Source organism: Eumetopias jubatus, unplaced genomic scaffold, assembly GCF_037043125.1.
Source record: "Eumetopias jubatus isolate StellerSeaLion01/CBP00866 unplaced genomic scaffold, mEumJub1_p1.0 scaffold_4, whole genome shotgun sequence".
NCBI lineage: Eukaryota > Metazoa > Chordata > Mammalia > Carnivora > Otariidae > Eumetopias > Eumetopias jubatus.
Window position 1 is genome coordinate 133275515 of NW_028274810.1, and position 25831 is coordinate 133301345.

The following is a 25831-nucleotide window of genomic DNA, read 5'->3' on the forward strand; positions in this document are numbered from 1 at the left end:
GTTGTGAAAATAGTACAGAGTTCCCCTATACTCATCCAGCTTCCCATAATATTAGCTACTTATGTAACCATAGCATAATTGTCAAAAGTAGGAAATTAACATTTGTATAATATCATTAACTAAACTATTGCCTACTCAAACTTGAATAGCTTTTAGCTCAGTAATTCATTAGTTTGTATTTGTATTGACAAATATTTACAGTATGAAATAATATAAAGATGATAGAAAATTTAGAAAATAATATTGGGAAAATAACTTTTTTAACTCATTAAGTTTTGTAAGTTTTGCTATTTCTATAGATTTTCTTTCCATTTCTTTTCATTTACAGTGAAAATGGATTTTTCTCTGAAATGAATATTATTTTTAAAAATCTCTTACATTTGTATACTTGTGTACTTTTAGTATTAACTAATAAAATAAGGCAGTATGTACCATATCCTAACATACTGATCTATTTAAAACTTCACAACTGTATGCACTTCTTATTATTATATTTTCAGGTTAAATAAATTGGGAATTCTAGCCCAATCTCTCCAACTTCAAAAATATTTCCATTTCATTACTACACTGTATTTTTCTTATTTAAGTGGAAAAAAACTTTCCACCCAAAATGTATACATATGTTGTCAGAGAAATGATTCTAGTTTAGAGTTAAGCAGATGCATCAAAGTAATAGGAACATATTAATAAAACTTGATTTGCTTATTACTATGTTAGTAGAATGTAACTTTGAAGAAGTCATGTAAATGGTATTATTCTTAGCTTTATGTCTGTAAAATAGTAATGTTGATTTTAAAAATTGCTAGAAAGATTAAATAATATAAAATATTTAAATTTTTCTAATACAAAGAATGAAACCTAATACTTTCTTGGTAAAATTTAGTTCCTTTCCCATACTTCTGTGTTACATGTTTTGAGAAGGAAGACGTTTCCTTTTATTGTGACACTTTTTGACAGGAAAAGACACATCTGTATCTACATATACTTTTTAAAATCTAAAACATTAAAATAACTGTAAATTCTCCTTTTCTCCCCCTTTATAGAATTGCAGAGTAGCTCTTGTGGAAACCCAGGAGTTCCACCCAAAGGTGTATTATATGGTACACGGTTTGAAGTTGGGGACAAGATCCGCTACAGCTGTGTAACTGGGTATATTCTTGATGGCCACCCTCAACTCACCTGTATAGCCAATTCAGTGAATACAGCCTCATGGGATTTTCCCGTTCCCATCTGCAGAGGTAAAGAAAAAATATTTATTTTTATGCTGATTGAATATTTGTTTGACGTGATGAAAACATTTTAAAAGTAAGAGTTGTAATCTGACAGTATATTTGCAAAATATGCTTGGCATTTTGTGCTGATTCCTTTTAAAAAATTTGAAGATTAAAAGAAATATCTATTTTTGTGTATATGTATACTACATGACAAGTTCAGAAAAAATATTTGTCAAAATAAGACAACATTACTTGTGAAATGAAACAGTACACTGTATCTCTATATACATATTTATGCATTGTACATAAATGTCTTTGTATTTATATTAGAAAAACATGAAGTTTATGATGTTTAGAAATTTAGTCTGTCAAAGTCATAATTTCATTTACATTTTGAAGTATTGACTGAATCTGTGAATCTTTTAAAGATATCTGGTGGAAGACAGCTTGAGAATTTGTGAAATAAGAATGCTATATAGTTTACTTAATTGATATTGATAAAGATTATTTGTATTATGGAGAAAACAATAATACTTTAAAGTGGACAAAGTACAGTACAGTGTCTGAAAAATAGGACATGTTCAATGGAAGCTGAATTCATGGATGAATCTTGCCCACAGAAATTTTAGAGACCTTTATCGTTTTCTGTGAGCTTACTTTTCTAACAAAGAGAAAGGTAAATGAGTTGTATCTCTTTGATCTTTTGGCATTTGCTTCCTGAGTGAATGGGAGGTAGGGATGTCCAAGTGCTGATCTCAGTTACTTTGAAGCTTCCTCTCCAACATGTGGCTGCAAGTACATGCAGGAAAGTCCCTTGAAAATCAGACACAGCTGGCTTCTTATCTCTGCTTTGACAATGGCCGTGGGAGTGACTCCTGGCAAATCATATCAACTCTTTGAGATTCATTTATCTCACTTAACCAATGAGAGAGAAAACAACAACAACGTCTATTCCATTTGTTGTCAAGATGTTGCTGAAAAAAAAAAAAAGATTAAGGAAGAAAATCTATACCTGCCACTTAATAAAATATCCGCCACGCATTGGCATTCTTTCAGTGTTGGTAGCTACCTTTGCTGTTACTGCAGCTTCTCCTCACTGCTGCTTTGACTGCCGCTATGTCTGACTACTATTAGCTACCATTTATTTGGACACTTCTAACACCATTTGGATGCTATAGCATACTAAGAAATTTATAAGTATAGTCACCTTTAAATTTCATAACAATACAAAACTGAAGTGCAAACATTTTGGGATAATTGCTCAAGTTTACTCAGTAAATGTCAAGAACTATAAAGAGTCAGATTTTTACTCGACTGGCAAGTTAACAAATTTCTCTGCCACAGTTTCTTGGGTGATGAGAGAAGACCCCAGTTTTTAAGGTCAGAAACAGAGGAGAGTTTATTATTCACAGAAGTGTCACCAGCCAGAATATTAACATTTGTGCCAGTTCTCTAAGCCCTAATTTTCATAGACTGATATGAGGAGTGTGAGGAACCTGCACACATCATAGGTGGTATTATAGGAGAACCATGAGCTTAGGGAAATGGAATCCTTTGTAAATGAGCTTGTCTGCCCTTTGCTGTGGAGGGCACCCCTATCTCTATCCCCCCAAGTTTATGGGCAGACTTGCCCTTTACTCTGGTGGAAGACACTGTCCTCTAAGACTATTTGTTGTATGGACATCTTTGAAAAGATAGTTTAGTACAAAGAGCAGAAGGACAGTTGGAATCTCTGCTTACAAGATGTGAAGAAATATTAGGGTCCATGGAGAAGTTTCTCTCAATTTGGGGTGTGGTGGGATGCTAGATTTGAACGCATTCCGTTTAGTTACAAAGCCTAAGCTGTTATCCTTTTGACACTTGACCAAAATAATTTGCATCTATCTTCAGAAGTATTTTATTATAAGAAAAGAAATGGAGTTTTACATTTGAATCAGTCAAAAGACTATAATCTCTTTCAAAGCATAAAACTTCCAAAATCAAAAGGACTTATTAAAGTTCATAAAACCAAGAAGCATTTTTAAAAGATTTCAGTGGAGCACTACCAATACTACCTGAATGTTACATCCTGTTGTTGGGTTCTTTCTTCATCTCAGTTCAGATAAGAATCTTTGGAACCAAGATAAGGATGTGCCCCTTATTGACTAGGGCCTTTGAGCAAAAAGTATATTAATTTTGGAAACTAATTTTTTAGCTCTAATAAGATGAAGAGATAGAAATACAAACATCACCCTAAAACCAATACTTCTATCTTGTCATTGCAGTTTTGTTTGTTTTCCCAGAGTGTCTACTCTATTTCTCACCCCGATATTTCTTCAGGCTTATTTCCTTTGCCTTCCATTTTAACCTCTATGATTTTTATCTATAAAAAAAAAAATGATACCCATTATTTTTGGAAATTCTGCCTGCTCAACTTCAATCTGCTAAGCTTACATTTTCTTCTCTTTAACAGTGATACCAGTGAATAAATTTACTCATTCACTCATCTATTTATTAGGGCCATATCCTGTGTAAAGCCTTATTTTGTGTACTGAAAATCAAAAGATGATTAAAAAACAGGTCTTGCCTTTAAGAAGGCAGTTCTAGTGGGTCTGATCATTATGTAATCAGATAATTACAATAATGTGTGATAATTGCTTTAATATCAGTATCTGTAGAGTGTTAGGCACCTTGATAAGGATGAACTTAATTTCTCTCAGTTGAGTGGAAGAAAGTTCAGGTAGGGACAACACTTTAAGAGAAGTTTTCACAAAGGACTGGCTAACAATAAAAACTGTATAGAGCAAGAATATTTTCAATGGGACAATAATTTTCTTTCCTAGCCTTAAAAATAGTTCTGGTGTGTTACTAATATTCACTGGCTAAAGGTAGAGTCTATGAAGTCAGGCTCCATAGAGCCCATGATCTAATTTTCTTTTTTTTTTAAAGATTTTATTTATTTATTTGACATAGAGAGAGACAGAGTGAGCACAAGCAGGGGGAGTGGCAGGCAGAGGCAGAGGGAGAAGCAGGTTCCCCACAGAGAAGGGGGAGCCCGATGTGGGACTCGATCCCAGGACTCCGGGATCATGACCTGAGCCAAAGGCAGTCGCTTAACCAACTGAGCCACCCAGGCACCCCCATGATCTCATTTTCTAAGGAACAATTTATCTCCCAATAAGCATTTTTTTAAAACTTAAAGAACAGGGGAATAGAGTATTTGGATTTTGTGTGGTTGTCAAAAGAAAAGATAGACTATTTAGACCATGGCATCCCTCCTCTGCTCTTTGCCACTTGATAGCATACAGATTCTTTAATTTATAACTTTGCAGGGGGCTGATAACCCTGTAATGATCTGTTTATTGCTTTCCCTGGAGTTTACATAGTGTCTCTCCTTGATGAAACGCTTGCTTTTAGAGAATTCTGCTGCTGCTTCCTAACAATGATAGTTTAATTAAGAAAAACGAATGCCATATCAACCTAGAGGGTATGGTGCAACGGTTTTTGTGTTTGTTCACAAGCAGGATGAATTTTATCAACACCATCTGCTAGTATTTGAAAAAGACAACTAACTGCCTGGTGCTGGGCTACACAATATTCTATAAAAAGTGAAAGTGAATTCCTATGCTGTAAGTCTAGATTGGAAATGCCTGGGACACGTGCCTTTTCCACACTCCCTCCTTTGATAGACATTTCTATGACATTTATTCCCAGTGAGTTGTGATGTGGCCCCAGAGTCCTTCTCAACTCAGTGCTCCCAACATTCCTTACTAATTAAGAGCAGTTGTCAGACAAGGTGAAATGGATATGCTATTCCTAAATTAAACGTTCTAAAATTCATAATAATATTCTATATTCAGAATGGCATTTTGATATACACACCCCAGGGCAAACTAATAAAACTGTTTGTAAAAGTTACACATAAATTATAGTATTTTAAATGAACCTAAACCTCGGTCTACAAAAAGTCAAATCTTTTGATGGAAGAATTAACCTATTAAGATGTGAGTCATCAATCATAGATTATTTAAGGTTGTAGTAGGATGAATTTTAGATTAATTAAAGAAAAAATTAAAAGGGTGTTATATTTAAAAATAGGTATTATATTTTTTTGATGGTTTGAGTATATTTATGGCCCAAAGTAAAGATCTTAGACTCCATAGAGGTTTCAGGGAAAGCAATGATCAATGAAGGGACATGATGTTGTCAAATGTTGACAGAGTTTATTTTGATCTGACAGGTGAGATTCTTTTGGGGGAAGGCTTCTATGTTAGTGATGTAGATGTCATATAGTCAATTGGTGCCATGTGACCTGAACCAAATATTTGACAGGACAGATAAGCAAAAGGGCTAATGAGGGAACTGTCACTTCTGACAAAGTAAAAGAAATTGCCATTAGCTACATTAGCAATCAGGAATGAGAACGATCTTCCAAGTTTTATTCTTGGGAAAAGAATGCCTTCCATGACAATGTGGTAAAGAAAACAGTTGATGGAAAGAAGAGCAGCAGCTTGTTTTGTCAGAATATAGCTTTATTCTCTTACTTGAAACCTTGGTCAAAATGTGTTACTAAAGCATGGAATTGGGAAGAGCAATTAGAGGTAATAGTTGGAGAAGGGGACAGAGGATGGAAGGCTTAGCCAGATGTTTCTATATGTAAATTATACCAAAGCCTTCCAAGGAAATAGTGATTTCAGATGAAGGTTAGAAGTAAAACAAACAGCCAAAAACAAATAAACAAACAAACAACAAAACCCCAAAACAACAACTAGTAGCGTTGAAAAGAAGTAATTCTTGGAAAGGATATATTGTGAAGCTAGTGGAAGGATATTCATTGTGTTTATATGTTCCCTTGCTCAGTACTCTGGAAACCATCTCAAAAAGGCATTAGAAAACAGAAAATGCCATTTATTCTGTGCATTTGCCCTGATTACACACTTATGCATGTGTAAATGCTAAGATATGATATTCAGAAATATGCTAATTAATAATAGGTCTGGTTATTGATAAAACCTCAGTATAAAAATAATTAAATATGGGGGCGCCTGGGTGGCTCAGTTGGTTAAGCGACTGCCTTCAGCTCAGGTCATGGTCCTGGAGTCCCGGGATCGAGTCCAACATCGGGCTCCCTCCTCGGCAGGGAGTCTGCTTCTCCCTCTGACCCTCTTCTCTCTCGTGCTCTCTATCTCTCATTCTCTCTCTCTCAAATAAATAAATAAAATCTTTTAAAAATAATTAAATATGAAAACTGGAAAATATTTTGAATTGAGAACAAAACACATAAATAACTCAGTGTCATGCTTCTTTTCATTTCTATATAGTGCTTAAACATAATACTGAGCTGCAAATCGAAAAATGAAAATATTTTCTATGCTAGATCAAAACAGAGTCCAGTGTTGTTTTTTTTTAATTCCCTGTAACATTACTTTTAACATTTTTTCTTTTGAAGCTAAAATCTTTAGTCTCCCTTTTTAACATTTGAAAACCTAATAAATTGCCTTCTTTTTTTCCTAAATGAGAGATTGTTTTATTGTAACTCCTGGAATCATAGAAAGAATAGTGTTAGTGATAAATTGTTCTATGCAAAAGGAAAAAAAAATAAATTCACTGTTGAATATCAAAATGTCATGGGCCACACCATGCCTTAAGTATTCTTTTTGAAAATTGGGGCTTTTATGGTTTAATTTAGCTGATTTCCAAAGATGTTATTGTATTGCATTGTATTGTATTGTATTTCATTATTGATTGACTGATTGATTTAGAGAGCATGTGCACATGAGCAGTGTGGGTGGAGGGGCAGAGGGAGAAGGAGAAAGAGAATCTTAAGCAGGCTCCACGCCCAGTGCAGAGCCTGAGTGGGGCTCCATCTCATGACCCTGAGATCATGACCTAAGCCAAAATCAAGAGTCAGTTGCTTAACTGACTGAGCCACCAGTGAACCCCCCAAATATGTTATTTTAAAATATTATCTCAGGAAATATTTTAGCAGACTTAGTTTCTCCACCACACTTGCCATTATTATCTGAGCAACATTATTTGGGCACCACATCTTGCTTTCTTTAGCACTATCATTTCACCTAAAGGGGTCTGGTCCCTTTGTGTGAACTGCTCTATTGGACAGTCACGAGGAAAACATTTTTAGTGTGCCTTTTAATAAACAAGGAAGTTAAGCATGAATTACGTCGTAATGGGGTTATACTAATACCTCAAAGACTGTCAAACCACAAGGAAAGATTTGCAAGTGTCCAGGTCACTTGCTGCTTCCTCTCTCCCTGGAAAAGGTAGGCTATTCCATCAATGATCAGGCCAAGACTCAGTCACCCTCTCATGTACCCTAATCTTGTTCTGAAAATCCATTTGTGTGATAAAGTGCTGAAAAATGCCCTGATTAAAGTATCTAGAATGATGGAGCAAAGGACATGCGATTTGTCTCTGAGGGCATAAGATCTGCGAGCTGATTTGCTTTCCTACTATGTATTACCTGAGTGTGTTGTTTCTTATGTCAGAAATTGAAAATATTTTTACCTATTTTACCTATTTTAGGAACCTATGAATGTTAAAGAGATTAACTTAAATGAGCACATAGAAGTTACTAGAAATTTGGAAGTTGGTTTCAAATACATTTTAAAAAAGTAATTTAAAAAATAGTAGAGACATAATAACTGTCACTTGTGTTATAGATATGTTCAGTATATTTAAAAATATCTGTTGACAGTTAAACATGTGCCTACAGCTCTGATATAATGCAGAATACTTTTCAAGATAACAGTAAAAATCTCTGTAGAGTGGACTCTGGACTGTTAAAAGCCTTGGTTTGCTTTACATTTCTGCCACCGAGAAGGAATAGAAACTTTAAAACTAGATATTTAGTTTTTCAGATCTTAGTTTTCTCATATGTTTAATAGGGGAAGTCCTCACTACTTTACAGCATTATGATGAGGCTCATATCAGGGAATGTATATAACATACCTAATCTATAATAGTCAGCAAGTAGCAATTTCCTTATTTCTGTCATCATCATCAAAACAGGTATTTGGAAACTGGTAACACCAGAGAATGGACATATCTAGAAACATATAGGAAGTGGAATTCATTTTTATCAGAGTTGCAGTGGTTAAGGGGAATTTTAAGCCCCATATTAACCCAGAAAATTAGGCTGGGATCTGCAAGTAATGTATATACATCAATAGTGAAAATGTTTCTCAAGGGCAGCAGCATTTCTGAAGCATTCATTTCTGGAAATTCTCACTTGTCATGTATATTCAATAACTAAACTGATATATATATATTAAGAAGTCATCTTCACAGGCCACAATGCTAAGTGCGGTGATGGATGAAACAGCCCAGGCCTCGTGAAACTCATAATCTATTGAATACGGGATCTTTTATTTGGAAGATGATCTATATGGTGACCTGGAAAAGATAGAATGGCATTCTTATGTAAGCAATAGGTGCTGGCCTTCTATGTGTTTCTGATATTTAGAGAAGAAAATCAGGGTCTTGTATTCTTACCATATAATTGTCCTGGTCCCTGCTGCAACTAACAGTAAGCCATGACTTTAACATTCAACTCATGTATTATTTTCCCTGTATGGTATTTGTATGTTGTGTCTTTCTCCATTCAGGAAGCTGTTTTTCTCCCCTTCCAACCCTGTATAAGATAACTCAAACATTTTTGTGGCTTTACTCAGTTGTCCAAGTTTTTGTTTCTTCATCTGTCATTCTTAATATAAACTAATTTATGTTCTTTGACAACAAAGAGACAGTCATTAGAACTGTAATTTTTTACATTATAGGTTATTTAAAAAATATTTATTTATTTGACAGAGAGAGACACAGTGAGAGAGGGAACACAAGCAGGGGGAGTGGGTAAGGGAGAGGCAGGCTTCCTGTAGAGCAGGGAGCCCGATACGGGACTCGATCCCAGGACCCTGGGATCATGACCTGAGCTGAAGGCAGACGCTTAACGACTGAGCCACACAGGCACCCCTACATTATAGGTTATGATAATATATTGTTAAATTGCAGTAGTTTTGGTCTTTTTCTTTAATGGAATGATTTCCATTTCTTTCTCTTTCTGTATGATTCTTAGAAAAATGCCAACAACGTGTATTTTGAAAATCAAAGTAAAAAGTGAGTTTTCTTTTCATGTAACTGAGTCTTCAGATGTTTATGCCTATTTGCTAGAATTTTAAGCCATACGCTTCCATGGAAGTTTTGTTTACTTGGAGTTTTTGTCTACTTGTTTTGACAAACAACAATTTAAAATATTCTAAGTGAAAGATCTAAATTATTTGAGGAAAGTGTGTATTTTTGAAGAAGCTACATCAAATAGTTTCATAATATTGCTCCCAAAATAAAAACAAAATTTTAAAAACATTAGGCAGTACTCATTTCCAACACTTATCTACATTTCAAAACATAGAAAGATAGAAAGATCTTTCTTTCTTTACAGCATTTAGATAGATAGAAAGATAGAAAATTTTATTATCTTGGTGTCTGCAAAGAATTCACATGATTATATGGGATCATAACTTAAAAAATGATGGAGTGTGCTTAGCCCAAATAGACTGTTTCATGCATAAGAACCTTGGGAAAAACAATCCTATAATGTCATACTAGGATTTAAGCTCAGTGAACCACAGTGATGGTGATTTGGCATTCTGTTGCTCTTTGTAAAGCTACCTCAACTCAAAAGTTAAGGCAAAATAATTTTGGATAAAGGAGGAAAGGGAATGGGAGCCCACCGAAGACACTGAATAATGCCATAGGACACATTTTAGCAGACTAGCTTTATATGAAAATTCTCGGGTCTTTGAGCTAAGAAACCCCAGTAGTAAGAATTTTTATAAAGTCACTGTGAAGGACACTTCACACATTTTTGGTCTTCAGCTCTGTCTCCCGTTAAAGTTTTATCAGTCACTCACTGTCTTAGTAAGTTAAGGGTATGTCTGGTTGAGCCATTCAATGATGAAAGATCTTCCATACAATTAATAATGGAATGCTGAAACTTGAATGCCTTCAAAAACTCTACTTTTTTGATCTATTGTTTTAATGTGCTTAAAATCTAAAATTTTTCTATAGTCACTTTCCTTAGGCTTTTCCCAAATATAAATGTGACTCAACAGAAGAGAAATAATTTTATTTTTACTATATAAATCTTAAGTATATAAAACTAGTATTGAGTATCTTAAATTTTGAGGGATTCTTGAAAAAATAAGTATTTTGTCTATTATTTTTGTCCTCATATTTATGTCACTAATTTCTTGTGTCTTGACCAATGCAATTTTCTCTTATTTCCTGATCCTTGTGTTTGAACTTATCATAGCATTCAAACTAAGTTAAAATATTAAGGTCATTTATTTATACTTGTATTTAATTTTAACTAATAAAAATTAATGCAGCATTAAAAACATGATACACATAACAGAATAAATTAAATGCAAATAAAGATAGCTATGTTAAGAGAAAATAACAGAGGGGTGAGATGAAACCAAGAGCAAGGTTAATATATAAAAATCATTCTTATGTATTTGTTAGAATCAGCATTGTTTGATTTTAATCCCTCTGGGAAACTAAATAGATTGGGGAACCTTGATTACTTCATAGTCTTACAAAGTAAAAGCAAACAATCTGTGATGGAAAAACCAAACTTTCAAAGTAGAGTAAGAAACTTCTTATGCAGTACATCATAAGGAAAGTATAGTATAATTTAATGATCCATGTCCTTTACAATATCTGTAAATTTGATCTCAGAGAAAGAACTTTCGAGGGTTGCACCACAATTTTTTCTGTTATAAAATGAGGCTTTGCTATTGAAAAGATCAAGGACTGTGTTCCTAGAATCAAAACACACATGCCTGATATCACTGCCCAATATGAGTGATCTATAAATCTATCTAGATTTTTAGATCTATCTAAATAGATATATTTAAATATATCTATTTAGAACTAGATATAAAACTATCTAGTTCTAACCAAATTTTTTTCTTACTTTCAAAATTTGAATCTCTTTTTTACTTTATAAATTTAGAATTTGGCCACTGAGAATAGAGCCAAAAGCATGATGTTTCTGCATTAATATAACCTTAATTTTCTTTAAATTTTGTCATTGAATAGGTGCTTAATTTCCAAAGTAATTTAGTTTTATATTTACACCTTTTACACAGGAAATTCAGCATAATTTTTAAAGACTTCATGCTTAGCATTAATTTGTAAGTACTTATACTGTATCAATTATTCCAGAATTTCTGAAAATGTATGATTGCAATCTCATAACCTTTTCTAAAATTGATGCTGAATTTTTGTATCTACAATTTAAAATGCTGATTCCAAACAATGGTAATGAGGTCATTGTTAATTTAATTGCATATTTAGAATATTATCACATTACAAAGTATCATGCCTCAATTAAAATTTTGGACATGTTATTGCTATGTCCCTAAATTTCATTCAAAACAGATAATTTGATGGTTGCAATGTTAGTAATAAGACGTGAAAATTATAGCAAGATATTTTCATATTAAAGGTGAGATAACATCTTTGTATTTATATTCACTTAACAAATGCCTATTGATTGACAATGATGGAAAAAAGATACACAACAGTTGCTGATTTTAGAGATCTTATAATGTCTAGGATGTATGCATAAATAACTACATAGTATAGTTTAGATAGCCCCTTCTACTGCATCTCCCAAGAAAGATTCGAATAATAGGTACAAATAATATGTAGAGGCAGTTGAGGATTTGTCTTGGTGAGAAATTAATCTTGATGGAGACTTTGAAAAATAAGTGATAACATAATAATATATTGTAGTGTTTCCTTTTTATCCCATAACACTTAATGAACACTTTTTTGGGGGGTCAGAGATAGTTTTGAAATCTACATGTAATAACCCGTTTAATCTTCATACTTATTCTTTACAGAATGATTACTATCTTGTTCTCCATTATATAGATCAGGAAACTAAAGCACAATGTGGTTAAGAAAATTTCTCAAGATTGCATAGCTAGTAAAAGGAAGAGCTGGGATTTGAATTCAAGCAATTTGGCTCCAATGCCATTTTCTTAACTTCTGTATTATACTTTCTTCCCCACTCTCTTGATTATAAAACTTTTTCTTTCCACTTTTTCTTTAATTTTAGCCAATGTAATTGCTTAACACTTTCATTAAATTAAGTCTAACCAGCCACAACTAAAAAGTCTTAATTTTATAACAACCTACTCTGCGGAGCTACTGCCTTATTCCTCTACTCATTTCAACTAAACATTTATTAATAATAGCCTTTCCTTGTTTCTTTGCTCTTTACCGAACACTTTTTTAAGCTTTCAAGCTGTTTCAATGGTAAAAATAGAGAAAGTACTTTCCAGGGCTAGGGAGCAAATGTATTTAGTCATATAAAATGTGCATAGTCAAGTACATGTTTGTAGCTGTGGTGTTGTAACACATCATTTGGGGAGACTAAAAATGAGTTGACTTTGGCTAGTGGAGACAGATATAGAGAGGAGAGATTGCAATTTCAACTGAGAACATTGGTCGAAATCATCTTTTGGAGCATTTTGAAGTCAGACTAAAGAGCTTGAAACTTATCCTCTAGGCAGGTGTAAGCCATTAAGTATATTTGAAACTGTGATGTCAAGCATGTTTTTTTTTTTTTCTTTTGACAAGATAACAACTGCTATTCATGTAAAATTATCCATCATAAGTGAGAGACCATCAGCAGTGGGCAGGTTTGTGTCCTCCATTTTGCACACACAAAAATATTTGCACAGGAGTGGAAGATAGTTGACAGAAGTTCCTATCTTACATCTGTCTTGTTTAGGATGCTGCAACAAAATGCCACAGACTGGTTGGCTTATAAACAACATAAATTTATTTCTCACAGTTCTGGTAGCTGGGAAGTCTAAGATTAAGGGAGTGGTAAATTTCCACATATGAATTCTTGGGAGACACATACATTCGGTCTATGCCACCATCTGAACAGTAATAACACAGCTAATATTAATTCCTTATCATGTTCTAAGAATATATCTAAGCATTATTGTATATGAATTATCTCATTTTACCTTATAAAAACATACCAATTAATCACAAATATCTCATTTCAAGTATCCACTGAGGCAAGTGGAGGTTAAAAAAAACTTGCCAAAGTTCACACTGATTAAAACCTGGTAAACTAGAACCATTTTCTGTAGCACCTTGGTAAAATTCTAGAACCTGTGTAACTTTCCAATGATGATTAAGTTTTTCTATGCACAATACTCTGATTATTGAAAGGAGGACTATCCTGATCACTTGTGAATGGCAAGTGAACCCATCATCATTGACTTAGACAAATCTTAGGATTCATCCCCTGGGGCATCTGTAAGTGCTCAGAGGATAGGCTAAAATTTACATTAGCAACAACAACAACAACAACAACAACAAACTGAGTTGCTATTGATATCTAGCTTAGTAGCTAGTAAACATTTAGTCAGGAACATGCTACAGTTAGCCCCGGGGCATTTTATCAGAAAGACCATCTTTAAATTTTTTTGGATACTATCTTTCCTTTCCCAAAAGTTTTAGCATCTTCAGTAGATGGTCTGTTTTAGTTCAACATCTATGCTCTGAACAGAGCATATTATTTTTAAATCAAATTGCAGATACTTTCTTTAAAGATAGAGGATTTCTAGGTCAGAGACTAAAGGATATTATGTGGTATGTGGGGGTAGATTATTTTTTAGATTTTTATTTATTTATTTGACAGAGAGAGAGACACAGCAAGAGAGGGAACACAAGCAGGGGGGGGGCGGGGTGGGAGAGGGAGAAGCACACTTCCCGCGGAGTAGGGAGCCTGATGTGGGGCTTGATCCCTGGACCCTGGGATCATGACCTGAGCACAAGGCAGATGCTTAACGAATGAACCACCCAGGTGCCCCGGGGGTAGATTATTTCATGGGGACTTTGATTTCCTTCTTTAGCAATCCCCCATAATCTCAAAGGGAAAGTGTCCAGTTATATGGGAATAATTTGTTTTCCTGAATCCTTCTAAAATTTAACTAAACTTAATGTTATATTAACAAAGTGGATATTACAAGTTATGGTTTATTTTCACAGGCTACTGATACACAAGGTCCAGGGAAAGTTAGTTTCATTCAGTGTAATGACATTCTTCTATCAACTATCAAAATTTAGAATTCTTCCTAAACTACTCATATAATCCATGTATGGGGCAGGTATTTAAAATGTAATTAAAGGGACACCTGGATGGCTTAGTCGTTAAGCCTCTGCCTTCGGCTCAGGTCATGATCCCAGGGTCCTGGGATTGAGCCCCGCTTTGGGCTCCCTGCTCAGCAGGAAGTCTGCTTCTCCCTCTCCCACTCCCCCTACTTGTGTTCCCCCTCTCGCTATTTCTCTCTCTGTCAAAAAAATAAGTAAAATCTTAAAAAAATAAAAAAATAAAATTCAGTTAAAGAAGGAAAAGGAATAAAGAAAAATATAGGAAAGAGAAAATGTAAAAACACGTCTTACATTGCTATATGACTGAAAACTTTGTATATGTTAGCCATTCATGTTTGTTGGATTCAACATTAAAAAATATATCACTATCACTTGCACTCTTCTAGCTGAATCAATGGAAATGATCTAAAATGCATCAATGAGCAATTTATTATTGAGGATATGTTAGACCACCTTGCTGAGATAGAAAAAAATTGAGTAAGATTATTTCTCATGTTTTTCAAATTGCTATTCCCCAAAGTATTTCCCAGTAAAACTTGTTATCAAATAACATGGATCAATAGTTGAAAGTATTTGACTCTATAACTTTAAAGAATATTTATTCTATCAATTTGTGTTTTTAGAAAAATCAAGATATCACTTTCACTTAACAATTATTTACAAATGTGTTCATGACCATCATTTCTCCACTCTCTAATATGTGGCTTTTTTAGTGTTGTCTGCTGAGTACTAGTGTGTTTTGATTAGCTGATAGGAGATTTCATTCTATAATATTTTGACATAGCACATTGCAGGAATGGTGAGAAGAGGACACTTTCATTGTTTTCCCTCATTTGAACAATAATGCAATCAGTTTATATCCCACAACGTTAATCAAGTGACCTTTGAATGTATTTTCTATTATTTTGTAGGAACAAATTATTAGTGAGGAGTAGTTTAATCATTTGATGAGAACCTCAGTCTGTTTCATTGAGTTTTCTTAATTAAATATAGTTTAACTCCTTCTACCCTCATGGATAATTCAGCTCAATAGAGATATTATAATGGACTTCTTTGGAGATGTTTGAGATCAAGTGACTGTAGTTTAGGATAAAAAGTAAAGGCTTAAGAATTATTAAGAAGTCATGAGTGTTTTTCATCTTATTTAATATATAAAATTTGACTAATAGGGCTTGTATCAGTTAGAACAGGCTGGGTCACATGGCAATAACCAATAACACTACACTTTCAGTATCTTCATAAAATGAAGGTTAAATGTTTTCTCAGTCTACCTATCCAGTGCAAGTGATGGGTGAGCTCTGCTTGCCATAGTCACTAGCTAACTCAGGGTTATAGAGACCACATCTCAGGATCTTTTCCCATAACTGCTATGGCAGGAAAAAAAAAGTACAACCAGGTACTATATCTTAACATTTTGGTCAGGAGATGCCACAGGGTACGTCTATTTTTATTTCATTGGCTGAAACATGTACCACGACTATAAATATTTCAAAAGTGGTAGAGAAATACAAGTCTGCCACAAGGCCACGAGAAACAGGATATTTGTAAACATTCATAATATGTACCATATGGTTTTAAGGAACAGGTATTATATCTGGAGTTCCTAACCAGGGAGCCCCCATTTCTTAGCTAAGAACTATTGATATTGGCTAACAGGCTAAGAGACCTCAAAGACAAATAATAGGAAAACTATTTAGAAAATCTTGCACATTTTAAGAGGTCATCTGGCACCATATTCCTTATTTTCCTCCATTACTCTTTTGTTTCCTAAATGTGGTGAGAAAAAGATTATTACTCCAAATTCAAGAAATAGTTTACCTATTAAATTTTTTATCAAATTTCCCCATTAAAAATTTTATACATAGGGTGCCTGGGTGGCTCAGTTGGTTAAGCGACTGCCTTCGGCTCAGGTCATGATCCTGGAGTCCCAGGATCGGTCCCAGACCCGGGGGGTCTGCTTCTCTCTCTGACCCTCTTCCCTCTCGTGCTCTCTATCATTCTCTCTCTCTCAAATAAATAAATAAAATCTCGTGCTCTCTATCTCTTGTGCTCTCTATCTCTTGTGCTCTCTATCTCTCATTCTCTCTCTCAAATAAATAAATAAAATCTTTAAAAAAATTTTATACATATATAAATAATTTTAAAGATATATTTATTTTAGAGAGAGAGAGCACAAAGGGAGGGGCAGAGGGAGAGGGTGAGAGAGAATCCCATCAGACTCCATGCTGAGCACAGAGCCCAGTGGGGGACTCAATCACATGACCCATGAGATCATGACCTGAGCCAAAATCACAAGTTGGAGGCTTAACCAACTGAGCCACCCAGGCAACCCAATACATATATATCTTCTATATGCACATATTTATAACCAAAATGTTTTCTGATAATAATATATGCTGTGTCCAAAGTGGATGGTTATAAAGACGCTTAAGCTTAGGGATAGGCTCTTTGACTTTTGAAAACTGTGAGCTCAGAGTCAGCTTAAGTGATGGAATTCAACTTTATGTTCTCCTTCATCATTTCATCTCTTTCATCATTTAATATATAGAGGAACAACCTTCCTTATCGTACATGTGGTTCACAAATATTTCTGTCTCTTGTTCCTGCCCCTCTGCTCATTGTTGAATCAGTAATGTCAGCCTTTCTTTCTGGTGACATCTGATTGCTTCTTATTCCTTCCCCCACCCCCTTTTTTTTTGGTCAGGAAATGTTGGCTTCATGTAAGTTTAGTACAGACCTGACTTATTCAGTCATAATTTTCAGCACAATTAGTGGTGATAGCAATATATTTTTTCTGCCCTAGATGTTTATGAACAAATACTTTTTTGTGTGAAGTTCCACCCCTCCTTTCCCTACTACTTATGTTTGGAAATGATTTCAAAAGTTTTCATCATGAAAGGTGATTTATAAATATATTCTAAAGAATTGCATTTTCCCAGGAACCTCACTAGAGGCGGAAATGTTATGGTTTAAAATTCAGAACAATGCTTTATTTAGCATTGTAACTTTTCAGAGAATAGCATAAATTTGATTTCCTTGCGTTTCTCTGTGAGGTAGCCATTTTTACAGCTGTCACAAAATTAGATTTAAATTCAGCATAGGGAAGTTATGTATTCAGAGAGCTGTGCTTATAACACATATCTTATCCTCTGAAAATTTAACTACCTCTGCATTTTGAGCATCTATTTCTGAAATGCTGAATGCGAGCTTAGAAAGCATCTGAAAGGCACCATGTTTTCTTCAACTCCATCAATTTCTAATGTGTTTGGTGTAAAGTCTTTGAAGAAAATACATCTAAGGATCTTTAAGTATTAACGATACATAAAGCTGTTTAAAAGTTAATTATTTTGGCATAAATGAACTGCACCAGATAAAAACTGATACTGTAGCACAGATAAATTTCCCAGATTTTTATTTACCTTTGACGGAATTGAAAAGATTTTTAAAAATGTCATAACTATGAAGGTTTTAAGATTTTGCCTTACTGAGAACTAACAAGTTAGCCTGCCACAGTGTCACATACACTGGCAAAAGACAAGAGTTTCCTTGGTCAGAGACAAAGGACTTCATTAATCAAAACACAGTAAACATCATGAGCTTCATAGTTAAATCAGTTTTCCTTGCATGAGTTGTCTTGTGAGTACCACAAGGCATTGTGAAACACTACAGGAAGATAGTGGATATACAGTGAGTTTGTGTGTCACAGTTGAGGAACCCCAAACTTAGGAAACCCCAATATTTTAAATGCAAACTTCTAGCAAACCTGCTCAACATTTGCCCCTAAGAGACACATTATTTTTATTATCCTTGTCAGGAAATCTCCTCTTTGCTCCAGGGGGAGACGTTGTCTTTATCTTCCAATGCTCTTTCTTATACAAACATCCTTATAAAGATAGTGTGAAACAAAACCTTAGTGTTGAGCCCAGCCATGTTGGAGTCAAAGATAAAAGGGGGAGAGAAAGAACATTGACCTTATCTTTATTTCAAATTCTATATCTCGCTCACCATAGAATTTTTACATTAATTTTTATATTTTTAATATTGAATTATAATTTATCTTAATTACTGAATATTCACTTATAAATTATCTTGATTACTGGCACCTAAGATTAGTGTCTCACTTACTTGACTTTAGTTGTGGCCCTTTAAAAGCTGATATAAGTAGTGCCTGGATGGCTCAGTCGGTTAAGCATCTGATTCTTAGTTTCTGCTCAGGTCATGATCTCTGGGTGGTAAAATTGAGCCCAGGGTAGGGCTCTACACTCAGTGCAGACTCTGTTTGAGATTCTCTCTCTCTCTCCCTCTCCCCATCCCCCGGCCCCTGCTCACATTCTCTCTCTCTCTCTCTCTAAAATAAATAAATAAATCTGGTGGTTCTCAGATGTTTCCAATACTTTTAGTGGGTAAAAGATAAGTGGCGCACAGGCACATCAGTCCCTTGAAAGTACATAAGCTCTAGACTAAGCCATTTATTATGTACTTTAGGACTTCTAAGCATTCTTTTGCTTCAATAATATAGTTTGATATTTTCTCAAACTCCTTAATAGTGGCCTAAGAAGTCTGCATTCTTGGGAGTTAAGCATATGCCGTTGAGTTCCAAATTATTTAAAATGTAAGCAGTAGTAGAGGTGAACATTCTTAGTAAACTTCTTTGATTTATACAAGCATAAAATCTGTTTTTTCCTTTCTTTTTTTTTAAAGATTTTATTTATTTATTTGACACAGAGACAGGGAGACAGAGAGGGAACACAAGCAGGGGGAGTTAGAGAGGGAGAAGCAGGCTCCCTGCTGAGCAGGGAGCCTGATGCGGGGTTCAATCCCAGGACCCCGGTTTCATGACCTGAGCCAAGGGCAGCTGCTTAACTGACTGAGCCACCCAGTTGCCCCAAATCTGTTTTTCTTAACCTTATTTTTTATTGTAGTAAAATACACATTATATAAAATTTATCAACTTCACCATTTTAAGCATACAGTTCAATGGTATAATTGTATTCATTTTGTTATGCAGCCATCACCACCAACCATCTCCCGAATTTTTTCAGCTTGCAGAGTTGAAACCCTGTATCCATTAAATAGTAATTCCCCATTCCTTCCTCCCACTCCAGCTATTGGAAAGCACTGTCACACTTTTTGTCTCTTTGATTTTGACTGATCTAGGTTTCTCATAGGAGTAGAATCATACAAGATTTGTCTTTTTGTGACTGGCTTATTTCACTTAACATAATGTTCTCAAGATTCATCCATATTCTAACATATATCAGAGTTTCCTTCCTTTTAAGGCTGAATAATATTCCATTGCATGTATCTAGCACATTTTGCTTACCCATTTATATATGGATAAACACTTAGGTTGCTTCCATGTCTTAGCTACTGTGAATAATATTACTATGAACATAGACGTACAAATATATCTCTGAGACTGTTTTCAATTCTTTTGGGTGTATAGCAGTAGTTGAACTGATGGATCGTATGGTCATTCTATGTTTAATATTCTTAGGAACCACCATAGCATTTATCACAGTGGCTGCACCATTTTATATTCCCACCAAGTGTGCGCATAGACTCCCAATTTCTCTATATCATCTCCGACACTCATATTTTTCTGTAGTAACCATCTTAATGAGTGTGAGGTGGCCCCTTACTCCTATTTGTTAAAAGACCAAAATACAATACAGCCAAACCATTATTCTTTTTCTAGTATCCTTTAGAATATGATAATCCTTTTTTAAGTTTAGGTATGGTGAAAGCACAATAGTAAACAGAGAAAGTCTACACAGGAATAACAGCATATTCACTTTTCTGGTAAGAACAAACAACGTAGTTCTTCCCGTCATGAAGAGAACAGCCTAGTGAAGAGGACAGATATTTACAAATAATCACACAGAAAATAATAATATAATTATAAATTATGATGGGTACTCTAAAGGGAGAGGTCTATAAGAAAGGTATAATACCATTAAAACATATCTGTTGTTTGGCAGGGAAACCTTAAATTGCTTCATATGACTATAGCTTATGCATTTGTATCCACTTCTACTTACAATATATTTTCTTTTGGCACCTTGGGATGGGTACCTGAATATAGAGATAATCAATACACTTAGAATATTTATAAGGTTAATGAGGTAATTTCCTTTCCTAGCAATTTTTGCTTTTCCTTTCTAATCTAAACCGCATTTGGGCTGCCAATTTCAAAATGTTTGCTGTTGGCTTGCTGCCAGTTTTAAAGTACTTAATGACGGGAAACACAAGGGAAAAAAAATCAAGTAAATGAGAGACCATCCATAACTGTGATTCTCTAACCCTTGATTCCAGGAAAGAAAGGAATCTTTCAGAATTCATCACAGAAAACCACAGAGGCTGGGAGGCATCATATACCCACCTCCCAACAATTCTTACATTGTCTACATCTCTCCTATCATTGGAAAACTGAGAGGACTGAATGTTGCTGATGTAGCTACATACTCAACGTATCTGTACTAAGCTTTCTGCCATCCGTTATAGGGCCAAGCTAATAACGTGGACTCAACTGGGTTTGTTATGCTTTTTTTCAACATAATTAAGCTGCTTGTTTTCTTTCCAAACTTCTAATATTCTCAGGTTTGCCCACTTAGAATCACTTTCTTTTTTTTTTTTTTAAGGTTTTATTTATTTATTTGAGAGAGAGAGAATGAGAGATAGAGAGCACGAGAGGGAAGAGGGTCAGAAGGAGAAGCAGACTTCCTGCTGAGCAGGGAGCCCGATGTGGGACTCGATCCCGGGACTCCAGGATCATGACCTGACCGAAGGCAGTCGCTTAACCAACTGAGCCACCCAGGCGCCCCTAGAATCACTTTCAAACAGATAAATATTCACAATATGCAGAATTTTCTTTTCCAGCTGTACTTCTTTTATTCCTATGAGCTTTTCCTTAAATACTCAACTCTCAGGTTTTGCCCCAAGGATATATTAAAGTCTCCAGATGTTTTGAACTTTCTACATCAGAGTTTATGCTATTTAAATTTATAATGTCATTCTTCCTTTGCTTCCTACATAGAAGTGCCATGGATGTGTATAATAATTAACTTCACAAAAACAGGAAATAGAGACCAACAAAATGAACTAATGTTTAACGAGCTTTTGCTTATGTGTCATGCACTGTACTTGATGAGGCTCATCAACTAAAAGCCTGTAATCACTCTCTGAGGTAGGCATTACCATCCTCATTTAAAAATGGAGAAATTATGGAATGGTTCCTTAATCAAGTTCTAACAGAGTAGTAGATTTGGCAATTTTTACAAGATACGTAAATTATAATATTTTCTGGTCACCTCATTTTAAAGGAGGACTTTCCCTACTCCAGTAATTTTTCACTTTACTTATTGCTCTACCACTAGTTATTAGATTTGTTTTCTTTGTTTAATTGTAGTCTTGCTCAATCTAGGGCAAAACCTTAGAAGGCAGTTCATCATACTCCATTTTCCATTCTTCTCTTCACCCTCAAGCACCAAACTAACTTATTTGTTCAAAGAAAATATTCAGTTTAACTCTAGCTTTCTGAAGAAAATACCTTCATCATTAAGACCCAAGAGAGACACATTTATATTTAAGTAAACATGTGGAATGATTAGGAACTTCACCAGGTATGGTAGCAGTGGGAATAAAAAAGAAGGGTGTGACAAATACTGCACATTCAAAAATTCCTCTATCAAGTTAGAAGAACAGATAGCACATCCTATTCCATCATGTTTTATCTCTTTTCATTCTTAAACAAAAGCTTTGATGTATTGTTATATTCAGAATTCCTTTCCCTTATTCACTTTCTATACCATTAGCTTCATTTTGCAGCAAGTGCACAATGGGTTTACTTCTATTCATCGATACTGCACTGAATTCACATATTTATTTACATAGGCAGCCCCACCGTAAGATCTTAAGCTACCCAGGACTGTGTTCTCTGTGTTCAGGATTTATCCCATAGTAGTCACTCAATAAATATTTATTGAGTTAAAATGAGTTTCAGGGATTAAGAAACAGTTTTGCAAAGAAGAACATACTTGTTAGGGACAGGGCTTAGCTGTGGACCTAGGCCTTCTATTCATTTCACACTTTCCTAATTCAAATTTTGATGTTATTTATTTGGCTTTAATAAATTTCACTGACCAAAACTTTCATGGTGTTCTCAAAGTTTCCTCTTAGTCACACTCAGATGTCCTGTCAATAACCACCACTACGAAACTGTTTTGATTTCTAATTATTCAGTTCCTTAGATAATTTTCCTCCTAGAAGCATTAAATCACTTCTTTGCACATAAAATTCATTCTGTTTGGAATTTAAAATATTTACATGAAAACTCAGATCAAAATTAAAAAGAACAAAGCAGAAATTTGCAGAGGGTATATATTTTACATTTGTGAACTCAATTTACTTTTATTGGAATTCAGTTTATCTTATACTGAAATTGATGAATATTTTAGAATAGAAAGTATAATAACTGACTCATGCAGTGGATAGGTTTTTTTCTTCTCATAGCATAACAAGCTTAAAAGAATCTTTATAAATCATCTATTTGATATTTACGGACCTAAACAATCTTGAAAACAAAATGACATACATTCCCTATCATGGACCTGATAAAAGGATGGAGGAGGCAGTAAAGAGTGTACGACTATGATCACTCAATCTGAGTGTCAACAATTATTTGAGCAGTACTGACATATGACTAATTTCTATTGCATCCCCCCACGTTTGACTAGTCATTGTGATTGTAAACTCACAATTTTCATTGGCAGATCTTTCCTTGTTTGGACAACTCTAAATAGAAGCCTTCTGTTATGTTGAGTTGAAATACCCATAACTTCCTTCTAGTGATTCATGTTATTCCATTTGGTGCCAAACAAAATAAGTGTCATCTTTTTTTTTTTTTTTGCATGTGACAAATGAAGGGCTTTCAAATATTAGAAAACATTTATCATAGTCTCAGTGGCCATTACCAAGTATTTCCTTCTCCAGAGCATGAGTCTTGGCATATTCCTTTTAATCTATTAATTTATCACTTAATAGGTAGACTCAGCAAACAACATGTCTCAAGCTGCAAACATAGTGAGTAAAGCAAAGTCAACTTTTCTAACTAGATGAAAATATATATTTGAATTATTTCTTTTTAAAAAGCTCTTTAGGTGTTTCTAGTACCATACTGTATGGTGTCCCATAGTGTTAATCCCCTCTAGTACCACTGCTGGACACCCAGATTGTCTCCAGCTCCCTGCTACCACATAGAACACTGTGATGAACATTTCACCATATAACTCTAAGCTCTCCTACATAAAAAAAGTATTCTGGATATGCACTCAGGAGTGTGAGTGTTGGGTCATTGGTATAGATACATTCTTGATTTGATTAATTATGTCTAAGCTGTTCTCCAGAATGGCCACACCAGATTATATTCCCACTAGTAATATATTGAAGTTCCTGGTGTATCTTGCCAGAAGTTGACATAATCAAAATTTCTAAAATTTTCCAGAGAGGCTAAGCATTTTCTCATGATCATACAGAAAGATAATGGCAGAATTAAATTCAGTTTTAAATATTCTTGACTCTAAACCATAGATTTCATCACCATATAAAAGTATCTGTAAAATAACATAGTTTCTTTGTTTGATTCTATTGCGGATCTTTTGTCGAAATAAGATATCAGTTATAAAACTGCCCAAATTCCTCTGAATTTATGAGAAATTTCTGTTAATATTATTATAACTTAGAATTAAGCAAATTTGTTATCTCTTCAGTTTTGTGTATTCTGCTATTTTATATTGCATCACTGCTATTGTTTCATAGGACATGTTATATATTACATATATATTTTTCTCTGTCTTGGCTTAAAATATAATGATTGACCCAAATAGTTTCCACTAGCTTTGCAAAAGGACCTTACCAGAGTCTTTAAAATGAGAAAAAAATGATGAAGAACGACATGTGAAAATAAATATTAAATAAGAGGGCTAGAGAAAAAATAAAAATTTTTCCAATATAAGGTGTGAAACTCTGGCTTGAACTTACCTAAAGCAAAGAAATGATTGTGGTATTATGTTAGTGACGTACAGAACATATGATAAGTTTTGAGTCTGCTGTGGTAAGTTTTTCACCTACAGCTATTATATATTTTCCAAAGTTGAAACCTAATTTACTTTACTATGATTTCTAACATTTTATCCTAAATAATTACTTATTTGGGAAATTAATTGGTCTCTCAAAGGGATTTTTTTTTAGATACTAAATATCATGAAGTTATGTTTCCATGACACCCTATATTTCCCCCTCACTTTTTTCCTTTTAATTTTGCTATATATTGTCCTCATCACATAATTTATAGTAATTCAGGAAGCTAGGGTCATTGTCATAAATGTAGATCTAGAAGTGGTAGAAAGATGCCAGTTCTTAATTTTTTCCAACTTTACTTTTTTATGGCCTGATCTGTTCTATCCCAACATGGAAGCCATTAATATATTGTGTATATATGATGTCCAGTAGTGCTCAAGAAGGAACAAGTATGCATCTCTCGACACTTAAAGAGGTGGAAAGTGAGAGACTTGCCCCTTCCCATATTCATTTTCTGTTGCTGCATAACAAAACACCACAAACTAATAGCATGAAACAACAATAAAGTTTAATCTCACAGTTTCTATGGGTCAGGAATCTGGGCATAGATTCATTGCATCCTCTGCTCAGGGTCACATCAGATTGAAATAATTGCTGTCAGGACTGCAGTTTCTTTTTCCAAGCTCATTTGTGGTTGTCAGAATTTAGTTCCTTGCAGGTTATGACTGAGGTTCTCAAATCCTAGAGGCTGCCTGCTATTTTCTGCCATGTGGCACTCTCTTCAACACAGCAGTTTGCTTTTTCATGGTCAATAGGAGAGCATCTGTCGCTTTTATGCTGTTCATCTCTTCTAAGAGCTCAAATGATTAGATTAGGTACACCAAAAATGCCCTCCTTTTTGATAGGTTTAAAATCAACTAATTAGGAGCCATAATTACATCCACAAAATGCTTTTGCCATAGAATGCAAAATAATCACAAAAGTGATCCCATCATATTCATAGAATCTACCTACACTCAAGGGGATGGGATTATACAGGAAGTATACAAACCCTGTAGAATATTCTAAGAGAATGACAAACTTTTCTATCTTGTTATTGTTGTCATAGCATGTGGCCTATCATGGTATTGCCATCACTAAATACTTTCTGAATGAATGAATGAAAGAAACTCACCATAGCCAGGTAATTGCAAAACTACTCTGATAAAATTTTTCTTGCTCAAAAATTTCATCCTCACACAGTGATTTTCAGAGGATTAAATGAAGATTGACCTATTTTTTTTAGGAAGGTAGCAATGTTTTACTAATGAGTTCTGAACCAATCCTAACTTTTTGGC

The 25831-nt window shown here is 34.5% G+C and overlaps 1 protein-coding gene across 4 annotated transcripts in view; it reads left to right on the plus strand.

The window, feature by feature from the left end:
- Positions 1–25831, plus strand: part of CSMD3 (CUB and Sushi multiple domains 3) — a 1163243-nt gene that overhangs the window by 261075 nt on the left and 876337 nt on the right. For all 4 annotated transcript variants that reach the window (XM_028122520.1, XM_088023099.1, XM_028122521.1 and 1 more), the window contains exon 4: positions 1044–1238. In XM_028122520.1, coding sequence (XP_027978321.1) covers positions 1044–1238 — 195 coding nt within the window. The remainder of the gene's footprint in view (positions 1–1043; positions 1239–25831) is intronic.